The sequence below is a fragment of the Onthophagus taurus genome, chromosome 7 (genome assembly GCF_036711975.1).
Source record: "Onthophagus taurus isolate NC chromosome 7, IU_Otau_3.0, whole genome shotgun sequence".
Lineage (NCBI taxonomy): Eukaryota > Metazoa > Arthropoda > Insecta > Coleoptera > Scarabaeidae > Onthophagus > Onthophagus taurus.
Genome location: NC_091972.1, coordinates 38,879,327 through 38,897,920, shown reverse-complemented (window position 1 = coordinate 38,897,920; position 18,594 = coordinate 38,879,327). Strand labels below are relative to the sequence as shown.

The 18,594-nt window shown below is 29.8% G+C and overlaps 1 protein-coding gene across 1 annotated transcript; it reads left to right on the top strand.

Annotated features, from left to right (window-relative positions):
- The first annotated feature begins 6,203 nt into the window (after positions 1 to 6,203).
- LOC111417769 (uncharacterized) lies at positions 6,204 to 18,106 on the top strand. The gene is made up of 11 exons (XM_071197819.1): positions 6,204 to 6,508; positions 11,284 to 11,996; positions 12,053 to 12,411; positions 12,471 to 12,497; positions 12,556 to 12,576; positions 17,377 to 17,412; positions 17,473 to 17,529; positions 17,618 to 17,707; positions 17,758 to 17,802; positions 17,857 to 17,907; positions 17,961 to 18,106. Exons 2-11 carry the CDS (start codon positions 11,284 to 11,286, stop codon positions 18,029 to 18,031), a joined length of 1,470 nt encoding a protein of 489 aa, XP_071053920.1. The 5' UTR covers positions 6,204 to 6,508; the 3' UTR covers positions 18,032 to 18,106.
- Positions 18,107 to 18,594: the final 488 nt, after the last annotated feature.

The window sequence follows — 18,594 nt, the reverse complement described above, 5'->3', positions numbered from 1 at the left end:
TACAAAGCAACTTTTCTGCCATTTTCTCCATAAACAAAAATCATTTCGCCTTTTTCTGCCACACTTAGAGTATTCATGATTTAATGACTTAGTTTAAACACTTTGCCTTAATGTAAAACGATTAAATGAATTCAGAATTTGTTGCCAAGCAGTTTTTATGCAAATTTTGTTTTACTTGTTACATTTTAAAACACTTCAACCAATTAAGTCTCTGAAAGCGATATTCTGAAAATACCGACATAAGCAATTCCACGAACTCTTGTTTTTATGCGTTATTCTATTATCAAATTGACAAAGGCGGAGAAATGTCGGAACATTTTAAACCTCTTTCCAAAGGTTAACACTTCCTTTGAAAAACTTTGCTGTGCGAGGCAGGCCCAAAGGAGTCACTAATAATTATTAAAGCTACTTTTAATTTAGTACTGATGAGTTTATTATTAATTTCATTTGGCATTTGACAGTACCTACTGATACAATCATATTTATAACAATCAAATAGTATATTAGTTCAAACGTGCTATTAAACTACTAATTAATTTTTTTTATTAGTGATTATCGTTTTTTTTCCTTTTGATGTACTGGCGCCCCCCACGTAGAGTTATGGCGCTCCACAGGTTGAGAAACGCTGTTTTAGATGCAAAGCAGCTTAGTGAAAATCAATATGCAACCTCACGCAAACTTTCATAAGTAGATGATATAAGCCATTCTTCAACTTACTTCTTGATAATCGTCACCGTTCCTTTCTTCTATGTGTCCATAATACTCACTTGTTTCAGATTCGTTGTCAAAGTCAGCCTCGTACTCATCTCATTTTTCAAAATCATTATCAAATCATTACTATTTTTCTGATAGTTCGTGGTATCTCCTGATATTTCTTGATCGCTTTCAAATATAAGATTTCACCATAAACTTCCCTTGATAACCCGTCATCTTCTTGTGGAAAACTATTCCCTTCAGCATTTCTTCGTTGAACTTGGATTTTGTCATCTTCAAAGTATTCACATCTTCATTTCCACTCGTTGTAGATGATTCTTGTAGGTTGTCATCAGATTTATTTTGGGGATCTCCACTGCCTCTTGTCATGGACCATTCTTCCAATTCGTCTCTAGATTCATTTTCATCGTCTTCACTCTTATTATAGGCAATTCTGGAAGTTCGTCGCCTGATTCATTGTCATCGTCTGCATTACTTCTTGTTACATATAATTCTTCTATTTTGTCGACAGATTCGTTTTCGCCTTAACTTCCTCTAGACATAGACGATTATTCTAGATCGCATCCAAATTCGTTTTCGTCACTTTCACTTTCTGTTATAGTCAATTCGACATCTTATTTTTCACAAATGGAAACTTCATCTCAGAAACAACTTGAACGGTTGCTTTTCTTTGCCCGTTTTATGAAACATGGCTTTCAGTTTAAGACGTTGTAAAAATTTGTTTTTTTGTTTTACAGACTTGAAAGGTACGGACTCTGCAGTCTCGTAATTCTGCATACGCAAAATTTGAACCTATAGCATTACAAATATATTCTCTGGGGATTCTGCATAATGCAGAATAGGTACGTTTGCAATCTTAGATTTACTGAAAATCAGACTAATGCTTTACAGACTTTGCATTATGATAATTGTCACATACCTCTTGTTTAAGGAGTGGGGCATATATCGATTTAGTCCAGTTCTCGGGCCATCCACCCAGATCCTAAATCAGCTGGCATATTCTGTGCATAACATCGATTATGGGTCTCTTAGTGCTGTTATCATTTCAGCCACGATGTTGCTAAGTTTTAATTTCCTGACTGTAGCATATAAGTGCTTCTCTCATAAGTGATAACTCCCTTTCCTTATGCTCTATTCTTTGCTGTTGGTTATCTCGGTTGCTATTTGTTGACACTAGTAGTACACCATCCTCGGATCTTATTGCTCCCTGTTTTGAAGTGTCTATTTTTCTTGAACATATCACTGGTTTCGTTTTTGTATGTGGGTTATTCTATTTCTAGACATATGTGGTTAAGGTACTTGGTTTTATCTTTCCTGCAGTCGTTTTTGATCTCTCACATAGTGCTGCGTGTTTCATTTTGTCGTCAATGTCTCGCAAACCATTCCACATTGTCCCAAGTTTCCTAGAATATCTAGGCATTCCTTTATTTCGTCACCTTGTATCCTTCTTGTAATGTTTAAAAACTTTTCTAGTGACAAGCTTTTAATTTTGTATTTACAGTGTGTACACAAGAATCTAGGCGTTTTACATTAAACACAATAATAGCTCGATAATGCAGAAAATCTATTGGAAAAGTTTCTCAAAAGGTATTACTAAAGTAGTTTATTGGGATACACGACCAACACGACAAAGGCTAGATAATTGAAAAGAGGCTTCCTTTTATCTTTACCGAGCTTTCGGAAATTTTATTTTTCCTTCTTCAGAGGTAACTACAATATTGAGAAAACAAAAGTTACAATAGTTAACAAGCAAACAATTGAACAACTTACAAAAATGGATTGCATAAAGGAACCGAACCAAAGCTAAACATGAGGTCGCAAACTTTGAGCACTAGACATATCTTATAAAAACTATACTTCTAATAATTCACTAAAGATGAGTAATTAAAGATCAAAAGATACTAAAAATCATTACAAAGTTAATTTTGAAACCATTAAAATAAGTATTACTTACAAAGAGAACACGTTAAAATTTTTCGTTAAAAGTTAAGACGCAATAAGTCACGTAAGTTTTTTATACCACAAAAACTGGAAAGAAACAAGGCTGGCCAACCGTCATCACGGCAAAACACCAAATACACCAAAAGTAACCACTAGGTGGCGTTGAGAGGGGGAATAAAATTGAAATTATGAAAAAGGAAACAAAAACCGAAAAAGAACTAGAAAACCAAAGAATCACCCTCAATCGATGTTTGATCCCTTCTACCCCAGTTCTTCATAACAAGGTAACTGTAAATAGAACTAAGGTTCTGGGTGTCAGTTCTGAAGTTTAAGGAATTAACCTCTTTATTGATGTAAAACATCTCTAAGAACAATCTCTTTGAATAAATTGATTCCTTATCAACAATCTGAGAATTCTCAAAATTAAAATGGTGACCACTGAGAACATGGTGATGAACCAACGCACTCTTGTTTTCATCTCTAGATTGACAATCACGTTTATGTTGTTTGATCCTAGCATCAAAATACTGACTGGTAGTGCCTATGTAGGTTTTTTCGCAATTATTGCAAGGAACCCTATAAATAACATTAGATTGTAAACCTTTAGGAACCAGATCCTTAGTCCTTGAAAAACAGGTGGATAAAGGCAAAGAATTGCATTTAGCAAACCTAACCGAGTCACACCTCAGAACTGAAACAAGTTTATCAGTCAGCCTGGGGACGAAGGGAATCTTAACAAAGTGGGTCCGGGGGCCAGGGAGGCTAGATATGTCGTGTTGGTCGTCACCCTCAGAAGGTTGACTAATATTACGATGGTAAGTACCATTATGATAAAGAATTCTATTAACTAGACCTATCGGATACCCGTTGTTGACGAATATATCCCGGAGCTTTTTTAGGTTAGAGTCAAGAAAGCGGACATCAGAGATGGATCTGACACGGTTAACCATAGCAACCACAGTGTTCAGTTTCTGATTGAGAGGATGGTTTGAATGAAAGTTGATATATCTCCCCGAATATGTTGGCTTAGTACACCAATTTAAACTAATAGTTTGATCTAAATTTCTTATAACAATAGTATCGAGAAAAGGAACACTAGAGTTAGATTCAGTTTCAACCGTGAACTGTAAATGACTATCAAAGTTGTTGAACACATCCATAACATCGTCGATGCAGTCGACAGGTACAGCGCAAATTATATCGTCCACATACTTGTAGATAAAAGGAAGAGAAAAACCCAACAAAGGAATACCTACATTGATCGAGAAGATGATCCATCACCATAGTGGCCAAGATGGGGCTCAAAGGACTTCCCATTGGAGTGCCAAATTTTTGACTGTAAATAACATCATTGAAAGTAAATACCGAAGACTCAAACAAGAACACTATCAATTGTAAAAACAAATCCATATCAATAGGAGTGACAGAACTTACTAGGTCCCAATTTTGTAACAATATATCTCTCACCAAGTTGAGAGGTATGTTGGTGAAGAGAGACACCACATCAAGTGAGATAAGCATAAAGTTAGGAGTTTTATATCCCTAATTTTCTCTACAAAAGAGAAAGTATCCTTGATATTGTAGGAAGTTCTCTCACTAAAAGAAAGTTTCAGAATACCTGACAGGAACTCTGACAAGTGATATGTGGGGGAACCCACAAAAGATATGATGGGTCTCAAAGGACAGTTCACCTTGTGGATCTTCGGCAACCCATAATATTTGGGAATGACACCATTGTGACATCTAAGGCTGTTATACAATCTCTTATCAATGTATTCCCTTTCTAATAAAATTTTTGAAAATTTATTGTTTCTGTTTTGTATCTTTAAAGTGGGGTCCCTATCCAAAATACAGTAAGTGGACTGATCGTTAAATAAGTCTAAAGACTTCGATATATATTCTGATTTAAACATAGCTACTGTAACCTGTCCTTTATCTGCTCTTAATATAAGAATCGGGTCCTCTCTTTCGAGACTCAAAAACCTTTTTGTAGAGATCAAACTCCTCTTCAAAAACAGCTAGGTACTATTCAAGTGTTGGTGTCCATTAAGAAAATTAGTCATAATGTTTGTAACTTGAGCTCTTTTTATGTTTTGTAAATTACTAGGCAAAACTTTAATTATAGACTCTACATCTGCCAACAGCTTAGGAACAGACAAAGTAGTGGCATCAGGGATTAAGCCAAACTTAGGTCCCAATGACAAAAAATCTTTGACATCTTCAGGTATTTGGATAGATGTATTATTGACGAACCAGCCCTTGTTGTCATTAAACATTTTTTTTGAATTTTTTAAATTACTATTCTTTAAAACATTAAACTTTTTAACATTAATGCACTTTACTCTATTAAAAATCTTTGAATAAGAAAAAGCTAATCTGATCTCAAATTCCCCACACATGTGAGAGGGTAACACATTGTACAATTTATTTTTTAGCTCCGCAATAGATTCATCAACCTTTTTTAAATCATAGCAAGTAATTTGAATTTCAAAATTAAGAATCTTAGCTCCTAACCTTATATTAAACTCATTAACTTTATGAGAGATGGTTCCTCTTGCCTCGTCCAACAAGGCAACAGCATTCTTGCTACCATTTTTTATGTGGGTTGGAAGGAGTCCGTGTCTTCTGCACTTCATTAAAAAATGTTTCCTATTGTTGTCCTATTTTTAAAATGTTTAATTAATTACTTTGTACCTGTGTATCTTGTAAAGCTAAATTTGTTGTGATTATTGAGACTACTAATCATCTAATTTGATTGAAGACAGTTTTTAATGAATATTTTAATAATATGAATTACATGATTTATACAGGAAGTCGGTGTTTTGAATTAGGAAAAAATACAGGAAAATTTAGTTATGTAACCCAGGACAAGTTGTTTAAATCTTATTAATATCTCCTATTTTTATTAGATTTTCTTTATACCGTAATGTATTGGGTGAAACATTACACTACAAAATATATCAAAGATAAACGTTTCTTTCTTCCTTTTTTTGAATCGACTTAAATATAAGTTCGTTTTAATAAATAAACCAATACGGTTAGTAAACAAATTGGTGAATGCAAAGAGACCAGTTGCAGTTTTAACACAGTACGAGCTGTGTTAAAGAAAATGCTGATGAAATTGGACTGGAACGATATTTATAAAGTACATATAGATAATATTGTTTGATATCCTAACCATCTCGCCTATACTATATCAAAACTGGGTAAGCAATAATCCAATGCGCAAGTTGAAGCAATTTTAGATAACGCAATCTGTGGAGGTTACTGCACCGGGTTTATGCCATAAAAAATCCGGTCATACCTATGTACAAATAAAACACAACATTAATTTATAAATGTATTTATTAACTTTGAAAACAATAAAATTAAAATTAAAATCAAAATGATCTCATTTATGTTTTAAAACTCAAAGGAATATTTTATAATAAATAAATCTAAACAGCAATAAAATAGCTGAGTAAACTTAAATTTGCTATAACTAGGTTGAAAAACTAACAATACAAACAATGGGGTGATTATTTAATGGAATAAAACGACCTATATGTGAGTAGTCGTTGTATGAGAACAGCCCTCCTCACTCTTTAATGGATTGAACCCAAAGTTTCGTTAAAGATTAGTAGAAGTGTACGAAGAAGTATACTAAGGTGTTGTATCTCATTCTGCATCTGTCAGTGGATTTCAGTCCGTTAAAGATAACGCCAAATAGGTCACTAAAAGTGCTATAGCCTGTCAACAGCTTCCCTAAAGTGACGACCGGTTATTTCATACTTGACGCCAGTAGATGCATTTCAATTTTTTGAACGGTGCAGTGTAATTTATAAGAAAAAGAATAGATACGAATCATCAAAATGTAAGTAAAAAATCATCAATCAATTTTATGTGTCAATATTAGATATGAAAACGAATTTGAACAAAGACTTTCATTTTTATATAATCAATTATAATTTCGAAATTGACGATAATAATACATATCTGAATGATTTTTATAAACAAAAACCGTTTCGTAACATTCGTAATTTTGTTGCTTTCGGTTTGCGTTTAGATGGTTTTCCAGATTTTATTTTTAATAATTTTCATAATTTAATCCAATATGGTATATATACAATTTTATAGAGCAAAGTTTCAGTTGTAATTTGATGTAGAAATCGTTTCATTACCTTAATTAATAATGATTAAAAGGGTAATTTAATAATAATGATTTTAAAGGACAAACATTCAATTTTAATTTGATATAAAAATTGTTTCATAATCTTCATTAATAATCATTTAAGGAATTTTTAATTTTTGATCGAATATCGGAGATTTCAGATTTTTTGAATAATTAAGAAAACTTTACCAATGTTTTTTTCAAAATGTTTACCATCTAACTCATTATGTTAACCGATTTTAACCCATTTAGTCCCACTGGTGTAAAAACGCACCAGCGTTTTTAAAATTATTTTACAGCCATACATTTCCAAATTTAAAGGTGTTAGCTGTTTGTACGATAACAGTATAAGGTTGTTAGGCTATACATATCAAAATATTTCATAATTCTTGCTATTTAAACCATATTTACATCAATTCTTTTCTATTGAACATTTCTGTTCAAAATATACAATGAAAATAAAACTATTTTTAGTACATAAAATTCTTCAAAATTTTTTCATTTGCAAGTTTTTAGTGCATACTTTCCTCATATATATCTTGAAACGCGAAATAAAAATATGGATTCTGAAAATACGACATGAAACATTAATGGTGCAAAAACGCACCATTGGGACGATGTATGAAGAGATATAAGGATTGCATCATCTTTCGTATTATTTGAAACCAGTTTAGACGCGTCTGTTAGGTGAATTTCCGAACGAATTTAGTCATTTATGGAATACTGCGTTAAGAGTGTGTTTTTGTGCAAAATGTCTCGGTTTCTCACAAAAAGGGAATTAGATGCTTCTCTAGAAGAAATTGTTAATGAACTGGAAATAGAGAGAAAGGGAGGTAATTCTTATATTATTTTGTTGTGGTTTAAAATTTATTTTTATTCGATATTGACTTTAGCCGTCGTGGATGCTGTTTATATTCCTCCTCCTGTTGGCTACCTAACAGATGAGGAGTGTATAGACGACGAAAATTTAACGTCTATGAATTGTCCTCAGGACATAGACATCGCCGGTACTTACGAGGTACAAGTACCCAATGCAGACGAATACAATTCCTCAGACGATGAGTTCCTCGCGGTGAAACAACGCCGTCTTATGAAGGAAAAAGAAAATAGATTTGATATAAAATGGAAAAAAGTCAGATCGATTACACACACTCCGCATTATCAATCGAATCTTTAGATCATGATGTTCTTCGAGAAAAACTTCTGGAAAAGACGCCTTTGGAATTATTTTTTTTATATTTCGATGATGAAATGCTAAATTTAATTATTAACTTTTCTTTAAAATACGCACACGACAATAATCGACCAAACTTTCGTTTAGACAAAGAACAATTATTAAAATATTTAGGTATTGTTTTACTTTCTGGATATCACACATTACCAACAATTCCTATGTTTTGGTCTAATGAAGAAGACAAAGGGGTCGAAATTGTCAAAAAAACCATGAGTCGTAATACATTTCAAAACATAAAACGAAACCTTCATTTATCAGATAACAGTCCATTAGATCCATCTGATAAATTTGCAAAAATACGACCATTCCTTCAGCTTATAAACAAAAAAAATTTACAATTTGGTGTTTTTAGTCACAATTTATCTATTGATGAACAAATGGTTCCATATTTTGGGCGCCATTCATGTAAAATGTTTATCAAAGGGAAACCGGTAAGATTCGGTTTCAAACTTTGGTGTTTATGTTCATCTGACGGATATTTATTTCACTTTGAACCTTACGCTGGAGCCGCAATGAAAACGGGAAAATCAAAATTAGGCTTGGGTGGTGAAGTAGTTATGCAATTACTCTCTGTAGTGAAAAATCTTCATGTTCATCGGATATTTTTTGACAATTTTTTTTCATCGTTTGATTTGTTTGTTGAATTGAAAAATAAAGGTTTTTTTGCTACCGGTACTGTACGCGATAACAGAACGAAAAATTGTCCGTTAGAAAACATAAAATGTACTTCAAAGAAGGAAAGGGGTTTTTTTGATACAGCTTATGATACCTGTTCAAACATTTCTTTAGTACGATGGAATGATAACTCCGTTGTCACTGTAATTACTAACCATTTGAATGTGGAGCCAATACAATCAATTAAGAGGTACAACAGAAAGAAAAAAAAGGAAACACTAGTTAATCAACCTTATGCGGTATCAGAATATAATAAATTCATGGGTGGTGTAGATTTACACGATAACGGAATAGCCAACTATAGAACAAGAGTATTAGGAAAGAAGTGGTGGTGGCCACTATGTATTAATTCATTGGATAGTGTCATAATAAACGCGTGGAAATTATACAATACTGTCAATAATGCTAAAATGGCACAATTGGATTTTAAATCACATATTGCAGTTCGGCTAATGAAATATGAAAACGCAACACCTAATACTGAACGAAACACGAGGTCAAACAGAGAATTTCAATCTTCCAATGACCATTTAATAAAGAATCACGACTCTAAAGCTCGTAGAAGATGTAAAATATGCCATAAACATACTATATATATGTGTAGTAAGTGTAATGTTCATTTACATGTAGAGTGTTTTACGGACTATCACAATAAATCGTTATACTGTTAATCCCATTGGTGCGTTTTTTCACCAATTTTAGTTTAAATATTTTTTATATTAATCTTTATACTAAAGTTGGTATTTGTTAGTATAATGTTGTATTAGTATTATTATTTATTTACGACTAATTTATTACTTAGTTAATAAATGATAATCAAAATTTTTGTGTGCTCTTGTTCACTTATCTTACCAGTGGTGCATTTTTGCACCATCTCATATCTCACAAACAATTTTTTGTTTCAAACACCTGTGTACATTTTTATACTCTTCATTCCATCTTATCTTAAGGAAAAGTATAAAAAATCAATTTTAAACATAAAGCAGCTTGGGACTAAATGGGTTAAAGAAGAAATGTTCATCTTCAACTTTGTTCCAAAATCGTTTCATATCATTCATAATTAACCCTTCTGGTTATTTTTTTACTTTCGGTCCGCATTTGGATGTTTTAAGGTAAAGAAAACTTCCCGATCTTTTTTCCAAAAGTTTTCATTATACAATATAACATTTATTATACACCATTTTAAGAAGCAAACATTCAATTTTAATTTGATATAAAAATCGTCCCATAATCTTCATTAATAATCATTCAAGGGATTGTTAAGTTTTGATCGAATATCAGAGTTTTGAGATTTTTTGAATAATTAAGAAAACTTTACCAATCTTTTTCTCAAAATGTTTACCATTTAACTTATTATATTTTATATACCATTTTAAAGAAGAAATGTTCATCTTCAACTTTGTACCAAAATCGTTTCATATCATTCATAATTAACCCTTCTGGTTTTTTTTTTTACTTTTGGTCTGCATTTGGATGTTTTAAGGTAAAGAAAACTTCCCGATCTTTTTTCCAAGAATTTTCATTATGCAACATAACATGTATTATACACCATTTTAAAGAGCAAACACTCAGTTTAAATTTGATATAAAACTCGTCTCATAACCTTCATTAATAATTAATCACTCCAGGGATTGTTAATTTTTGATCGAATATCGGAGTTTTGAGATTTTTTGAATAATTAAGAAAATTTTACCAATCTTTTTCTCAAAATCTTTACCATCTAACTTATTATGTTTTATACACCATTTTAAAAAAGAAATATTCATTTTCAACTTTATACAAAAATCGTTTCATATCATTTATAATTAACCTTTCCCTGATATTTTTTACTTTCGGTCTGCATTTAGATGTTTTAAGATGAAGAAAGCTTCCTGCCTCTTTTTCCAAAAATTTTCGTTATGTAACATAACATGTATTATACACCATTTTAAAGAGCAAACATTCAGTTTTAATTTGATATAAAAATCGTTTCATAATCTTCATTAATAATCATTCCAGGGATTGTTCCTTTTTAATCGAATGTCGGAGTTTTGAGATTTTTTGAATAGTTAAGAAAACTTTACCAATCTTTTTCCAAAAATTTTCATTATGCAACATAACATGTATTATACACCATTTTAAAAGGCAAATATTCAGTTTCAATTTAATGTAGAAATCATACCACGAATTTTTATTTTTTTGTCGGAATTTTTCTTATGTAAATAATAAAAGTATGTCTTGTTGATTTAAAATTTTTTACCCTAAAAAAACTTTTTGGCTCTGAATGACGCCAGCTGTCTTTAGAAAATGGGTCACGCAAATATTGGAAAATTCATTATCTAATCAAGATTTTTTTGGTCCGGATGCCATGTGAAACAGTTTCAATAGTAAATATTTGAAAAATCGTAACAAATTTCCTTGTCGTATACAATTTCTAGAATCAACCTTTTAAAAGCAACAAATACGCCACTATATATAAGTAAAAAGCAAATAGAGGAGTTGTTGATGGCAATAAAGATAATTAAGTAGTGATATAAATACCATTAAAGTTCAAGTGTTATTTACATTAATTTTTATTTTAATCTTTCAGATGTGGTTTAAAATATTATTAATTTCATCTCTAATTTGTGTGTCCATATCTTATTCGAATGGAAAAAGTCACAAATGTAAAGAGCTCGAAGAATGTGTGAAAGGAGAGAATGATATCAGCTGTTTAAAAAGATACAAACGACATTGTACTGGATCTTCAAATTCTTGTAGCGATTGCGATTGCGATTATTGTTCGACGAATACTTGCTCCTCAACCTGCAATACTTGTTGCGCAAATTTCAATCAACAGTGTTCGAGTACTTATTGCTGCTATAAGACTTGTCATTCGCAATGCGCTTCGCAGTCGTGCAGAAAAAGCTGTAGAAATGTTTGTAATAAAAAAATTCCTCATACTAAGCCTGGTGGTAGTGATAGCAGCCAATCGCAACAATCAAATGCGGTCAATATAACAACGGTCATTAATTTACATAACAAAATCAATAACACCAATCAAATTGATATTCCTGTTAACGTAAATAGCACTAATTATAATAACTTTACGATCGATGCTGCTAATGAGTATGACGGTTACTATGGAGGAGGACAAACTTCAGGACAAATTGTGCTACCACAACCACCGCATCCACAACAGCCACAACCACAACCACCGCATCCACAGCCTCATCCGCAACAACAATCATGTTGTCAAGTTGTTGGACCAAGACAATGTACTCCACAAGCTCAATATCCATATACAAGATGTTATCATTTAAGGTAAAATATATTTTCTATAAATTACATTAATGTTTATTCTAAACATTTTTTGATAGGAGAAAACAATGTGGAAGCTTTTGTGCATCATCAATAATGCACGCCCAGCAACATCAAGTTTGCGAACAAGCAAGTACTGGTCAACAAAGTTGCCATAATCAATTAATATATATACCACAACCACAAACGAGGTGTGCGTATCAACAAGCTTGGCCTTATGTAACTTGCGGTATTCCGCAACCGAATTGTGAAGGTTGTTATGGAACGTCAAACGAAGAAGTAAATCAAGAATGTCCACCGAGTTGCTTCCAAGATGCATTCGCTGGCGGACGATACTTTTCACCTGGACCTGTAGGTGCAACACCTTTAATCGCACCTAATTTTGAAAATTCTTATTCAGTGAGGAGTATTGATCCAAGTAAAAAAATGAAATTATTTTAAACGAAGATTTTAATTTAATTTTATAATTTGTTTTAGATGAAATTGTTAGTTCAGATCCGCAACGTAAGTATTTTTGATATAATTAAATTGTGGTGGTTAGTTTAAATTTTTTTTGTTACAGCTAAGCGAGGTAAAGAAGAAGGTGAGTTAAAATATTAATTTAAAGAAAGCCTAGAAATTTTAAGCCGAGATAAAATACCAGTTCCGGTTATGTAAATTTTGGCTGTAAGTCAAAAACTAACGGCGATGGGGAAAAATATTTTATACATCAATTGTTTAGAAAAAACAAAAAAATTCATACACAAATCCAGATCAGGTGCAGCTATATTTTAGTTGGAAAGTGGAAATTCCCAAAATATTAAAATTGATGATTTTTGTTACTATACTCGATCATATCTCAAAAGTGATAGTGGCAGAGAAAAATATATTGTGTATAAATTGTTTATAATGAACCAAAAAGACATAATTCATAATCAGTAGTAACTCAGGTGTAACTGATTTTTAGTTAGAAAGTGGAAATCCCAATAATATCAAAATTACTGATTTTCGTTATTAATTTTGATCACAACACAAAAATTAAAAGTGATGGAGAAAAGTATATTGTATATAAATTGTTTATAACGAACCAAAGAGACATAATTCATAATCAGTTGTAACTTAGGTGTAAATAATTTTTAGTTGGAATGTGCAAAATCCAAAATTATCAAAATTTATGATTTTCGTTACTATTATCGATCATATCTCAAAAATTAAAAGTGATGGAGAAAAGTATATTGTATATAAATTGTTTATAATGAACCAAAAAGACATAATTCATAAACAGTTGTAACTCTGGTGTAACCAATTTTTAGTTAGAAAGTGGAAATTCCAAAAATATCAAAATTTATGATTTTCGTTACTATTGTCGAACATATTTCAAAAATTAAAAGTGGTGGAGAAAAGTATATTGTATATAAATTGTATATAACGAACCAAAGAGACATAATTCATAATCAGTTGTAACTTAGGTGTAACTAATTTTTAGTTAGAAAGTGGAAAATCCAAAATTATCAAAATTTATGATTTTCGTTACTAAACTCCAAGATATCTCCAAAATTAAAAGTGGTGGAGAAAAATATATTGTGTATAAATTGTTCATAATGAACCAAAAAGACATAATTCATAATAAGTTGTAACTCAGGTGTAACTAATTTTTAGTTGAAAAGTGGAAATCCCAATTATATCAAAATTTATGATTTTCGCTATTATTGTCGATCATATCTCAAAAATTAAAAGTGATGGAGAAAAGTATATTGTATATAAATTGTTTATAATGAACCAAAGAAACATAATTCATAATCAATTGTAACTCTGGTGTAACTAATTTTTAGTTAGAAAGTGGAAAACCCAAAAATATCAAAATTTATGATTTTCGTTACTATTATCGAACATATTTCAAAAATTAAAAGTGACGGAGAAAAGTATATTGTATATAAATTGTTTATAGTGAACCAAAAAGACATAATTCATAATAAGTTGTAACTCAGGTGTAACTAATTTTTAGTTGAAAAGTGGAAATCCCAAATATATCAAAATTTATGATTTTCGCTATTATTGTCGATCATATCTCAAAAATTAAAAGTGATGGAGAAAAGTATATTGTATATAAATTGTTTATAATGTACCAAAGAAACATAATTCATAATCAGTTGTAACTCTGGTGTAACTAATTTTTAGTTAGAAACTGGAAAACCCAAAAATATTAAAATTTATGATTTTCGTTACTATTATCGATCATATCTCAAAAATTAAAAGTGGTGGAGAAAAATATGTTGTATATAAATTGTTTATAATGAACCACAAAGACATAATTCATAATCAGTTGTAACTCAGGTGTAATTAATTTTTAGTTAGAAAGTGTAAATCCCAAAAATATCAAAATTTATGATTTTCGTTACTATTATCGATCATATCTCAAAAATTAAAAGTGATGGAGAAAAGTATATTGTATATAAATTGTTTATAATGAACCAAAAAGACATAATTCATAAACAGTTGCAACTTTGGTGTAACCAATTTTTAGTTAGAAAGTGGAAATTCCAAAAATATCAAAATTTATGATTTTCGTTACTATTGTCGAACATATTTTAAAAATTAAAAGTGATGGAAAAAAGTATATTGTATATAAATTGTTTATAATGAACCAAAAAGACATAATTCATAATCAGTTGTAACTCAGGTGTAAATAGAAATTAGTTAGAAAGTGGAAATCCCAATAAAATCAAAATTAGTGATTTTCGTTATTAATTTTGATCATAACGCAAAAATTAAAAGTGGTGGAGAAAAATATGTTATATATAAATTGTTTATAATGCACCAAAAAGACATAATTCATAATCAGTTGTAACTCAGGTGTAACTAATTTCTAGTTAAAAAGTGGAAATATCAATTATATCAAATTTAGTGATTTTCGTTAGTAATGTCGATCATATCTCAAAAATTAAAAGTGGTAGAGAAAAATATATTCTATATAAATTGTTTATAATGAACAAATAAGACATAATTCATAAACAGTTGTAACTCTGGTGTAACTAATTTTTAGTTAAAAAATGAAAATCCTAAAAATATCAAAATTAATAATTATTGTTACTAAACTCGACGATATCTCAAAAATTAAAAGTGGTAGAAAATAATGCGTTGTATATAAATTGTTTATAATGAACCAATGAGACATAATTCATAATCAGTTGTAACTCAGGTGTAACTAATGTCTAGTTAAAAAGTGGAAATCTCAAAAATATCAAAATTTATGATTTTCGTTACTATTGTTGATCATATCTCGAAAATTAAAATTGCTGGAGAAAAGTATATTGTATATAAATTGTTTATAATGAACCGAAAAGACATAATTTATAATCAGTTGTAACTCAGGTGTAACTGATTTTGAGTTAGAAAGTGGAAATCCCAAAAATATCAAAATTTATGATTTTCGTTACTATTGTCGATCATATCTCAAAAATTAAAAGTGATGGAGAACAGTATATAGTATATAAATTGTTTATAATGAACCAAAAAGACATAATTTATAATCAGTTGTAACTCAGGTGTAACTGATTTTGAGTTAGAAAGTGGAAATCCCAAAAATATCAAAATTTATGATTTTCGTTACTATTGTCGATCATATCTCAAAAATTAAAAGTGATGGAGAACAGTATATAGTATATAAATTGTTTATAATGAACCAAAAAGACATAATTCATAATCAGTTGTAACTCAGGTGTAACTAATTTTTAGTTAAAAAGTGGAAATATCAATTATATCAAATTTAGTGATTTTCGTTAGTAATGTCGATCATATCTCAAAAATTAAAAGTGGTAGAGAAAAATATATTCCATATAAATTGTTTATAATGAACAAAAAAGACATAATTCATAAACAGTTGTAACTCTGGTGTAACTAATTTTTAGTTAAAAAATGAAAATCCTAAAAATATCAAAATTAATAATTATTGTTACTAAACTCGATGATATCTCAAAAATTAAAAGTGGTAGAAAATAATGTGTTGTATATCAATTGTTTATAATGAACCAATGAGACATAATTCATAATCAGTTATAACCCAGGTGTAACTAATTTTTAGTTAGAACGTGGAAATTCCAATAATATCAAAATTAGTGATTTTCGTTATTAATTTTAATCATAACGCAAAAATTAAAAGTGATGGAGAAAAGTATATTGTATATAAATTGTTTATAATGAACAAAAAAGACATAATTCATAATCAGTTGTAAGTCAGCTGAAAGCAATTTCTTGTTGGAACGTAGAAATTCCTAAAATATCAAAATTGATGATTATCGTTACTAAACTCGATCATACCTCAAAAATTAAAAGTGGTAGAGAAAAATATATTGTACATAAATTGTTTATAATGAGCCAAAAATCACAATTCACAGCCAGCTCTAAGTCAAATTTAACCAGTTTCTAGTTGAAAAGTGGATATGCCTAAAATATCAAAATTCATGATTTTCGTTATTACTGTCAATTCCAACTCAAAAATTAAAATGGATGGAGAAAATTGCATTGTATATAAATTGTTTAAATAAACCAAAAAGACTTAATTTATAATTAGTTCTAACTTTGGTGTAACCATATTTTAATTAGAATATCAAAATTGATGATTTTGGTTACTAATTTTGATCATAACACAAAAATTAAAAGTGATTGATAAAATCAGAAAACTAGAAACTCATATTTTATAACCAGATTGCTTATTTATAACAACATTTTAGTTAGGATCGTCCTCAATGTCTTCTGAGATGGTCGTTGATACTCTAGCTCTCTATTTTTGCTCCAACGTTAATTTCATCTTACCTTTAAAATCTCTAATCAGAACTAATGATCATGCTCAAGAACTTTCCATGCAATCTCTAAATATGAGCTTTCCAAAATTAGAGATATGTCTACATGCTTGAAAATTGTAATAAAATTTCGAAACCAGCACTATTATTATCGGTTTCTATTGTCAACATTATTTTCAATCTGCGGAGACAAGATATTGTATTTTATTTAAGTCTTTGGTCACCACGGTTTTGCAGTCTTTGGTTTTGCTGTTCCGATAATACTGATTTTGATTCCCATATTTATAGGTGCTAAGTTTAACTTTCTTTCGTAAATAGACGCTTCAATCTCTATTTTGCTCTTTGGCAGTTTTATTTTTAGATACTGCTTGACTCCTTTCTTTATTTTTTAAGTAAAAATTTACAAAACATGAGTTTGCCTACCAACTGCTTGTTGTTGAATTAGCAAAGTAGCAAAGCTTTTTACTGTATATGCCTTGTTGACGGAAAAATGGAAATTATGAATGGTGGTGATCAAACTTTTACAATTTTAGGAAAATATTATTTCATAACATTATTAAAAATATGTAGAGATAATATAAATTAATTGATTTTATTTATTTCAGGAAGTTTACCTATTAATATCATCCAAGATGGAATTAGTAAGATTTTTCATATTAATTTAATAAAAAAAAATCCAATTAATTACTTTCATTTTTTAGATATTAATGATATACCATCATCATTTATTCCACCACATATCCCAATAAATCAATACGGTAAATATCTTATTGTTAGATAAATTAATCTCTTCTATTCAATACACGAAATTAATAATTAATTAAGAATAATTTATTTATTTTTCAGGTTCATATCCATCGTTTCCACCAGTACCATATCCACCATATTCACCACCATATCCAGCACCGTATCCTGCACCGTATTCAGCCCCGTACCGTAAGTTTATCATTAAAATAAAAATTTAGAAATTAATTTATTTTTTTTAGCATTCTGGCCACCACAACCTCCTTTTTCAGGACTTCCAATTCCAGGTAATAAAAGCAAATTTAGAAATGAGTTTTATAACATGACTTTTCTTTTTATAGAATTGCCTTTATTTGCTAATAATAATATTCATAATAAACGTGGAGCAAATGGTAAAATAACTTATTAAATAATTAATAGATTATAATTAAATATTAATTTTCAGAAAATACTGAAAAAAATGAAGCTGAAGATGACGTTTCAGCTGAAGAGGAGGAAGATAATAAAATAGACTAAAATAAAAATACTACATTAATATATTTTTTTAACATATAAGTTTTCTTAGCAAGCTTAATCATTTGAGTTAATTTATAAAATGTTGTTTTGAGTTTGAGTAATTCATTACTTTATTATGTAATATAACACCTAAGGAATGATGTATTTTTAAACGACTGATGTTTATAAAAAAATAAATGTAATAAAACAAATTTCGCGAAAGTTTTTTAGAAGAATCTTATCACTTTTCCGTTTAAACAAACCGAAAAAGAATAGTAAATAGCTTTTATTTAAATATAGCGATAACATAATTACCTCATTGATACAATGTGAATCTGAACATTTTTCTTATAATTCTTATTAGGATTCGTTAATTTCACAATGTATTTTCCTGGTTTTGTAAGATTTTTTTGTATGCTTTATAAAATCATTGAAGGGCATCTTATCTGCCGAAAAAAAATAACAAAATCAAGGTAAATAAAATAACACGTAAAAACGTTTCAAACAATTCATCCCTTCTTAAATCATGACCTTGTATTTAGTGAGAACCAAGCAAAAAACGATAATACCAAGATACGAATGAA

Coding starts and splice junctions, on each gene's coding strand:
- LOC111417769 (XM_071197819.1), top strand. CDS start 11,284: ATGTGGTTTAAAATATTATTAATTTCATCTCTAATTTGTGTGTCCATA. Junction 12,412..12,470: donor AGTGAGGAGTATTGATCCAA/GTAAAAAAATGA, acceptor AATTTGTTTTAG/ATGAAATTGTTAGTTCAGAT. Junction 17,413..17,472: donor TATCATCCAAGATGGAATTA/GTAAGATTTTTC, acceptor TTCATTTTTTAG/ATATTAATGATATACCATCA.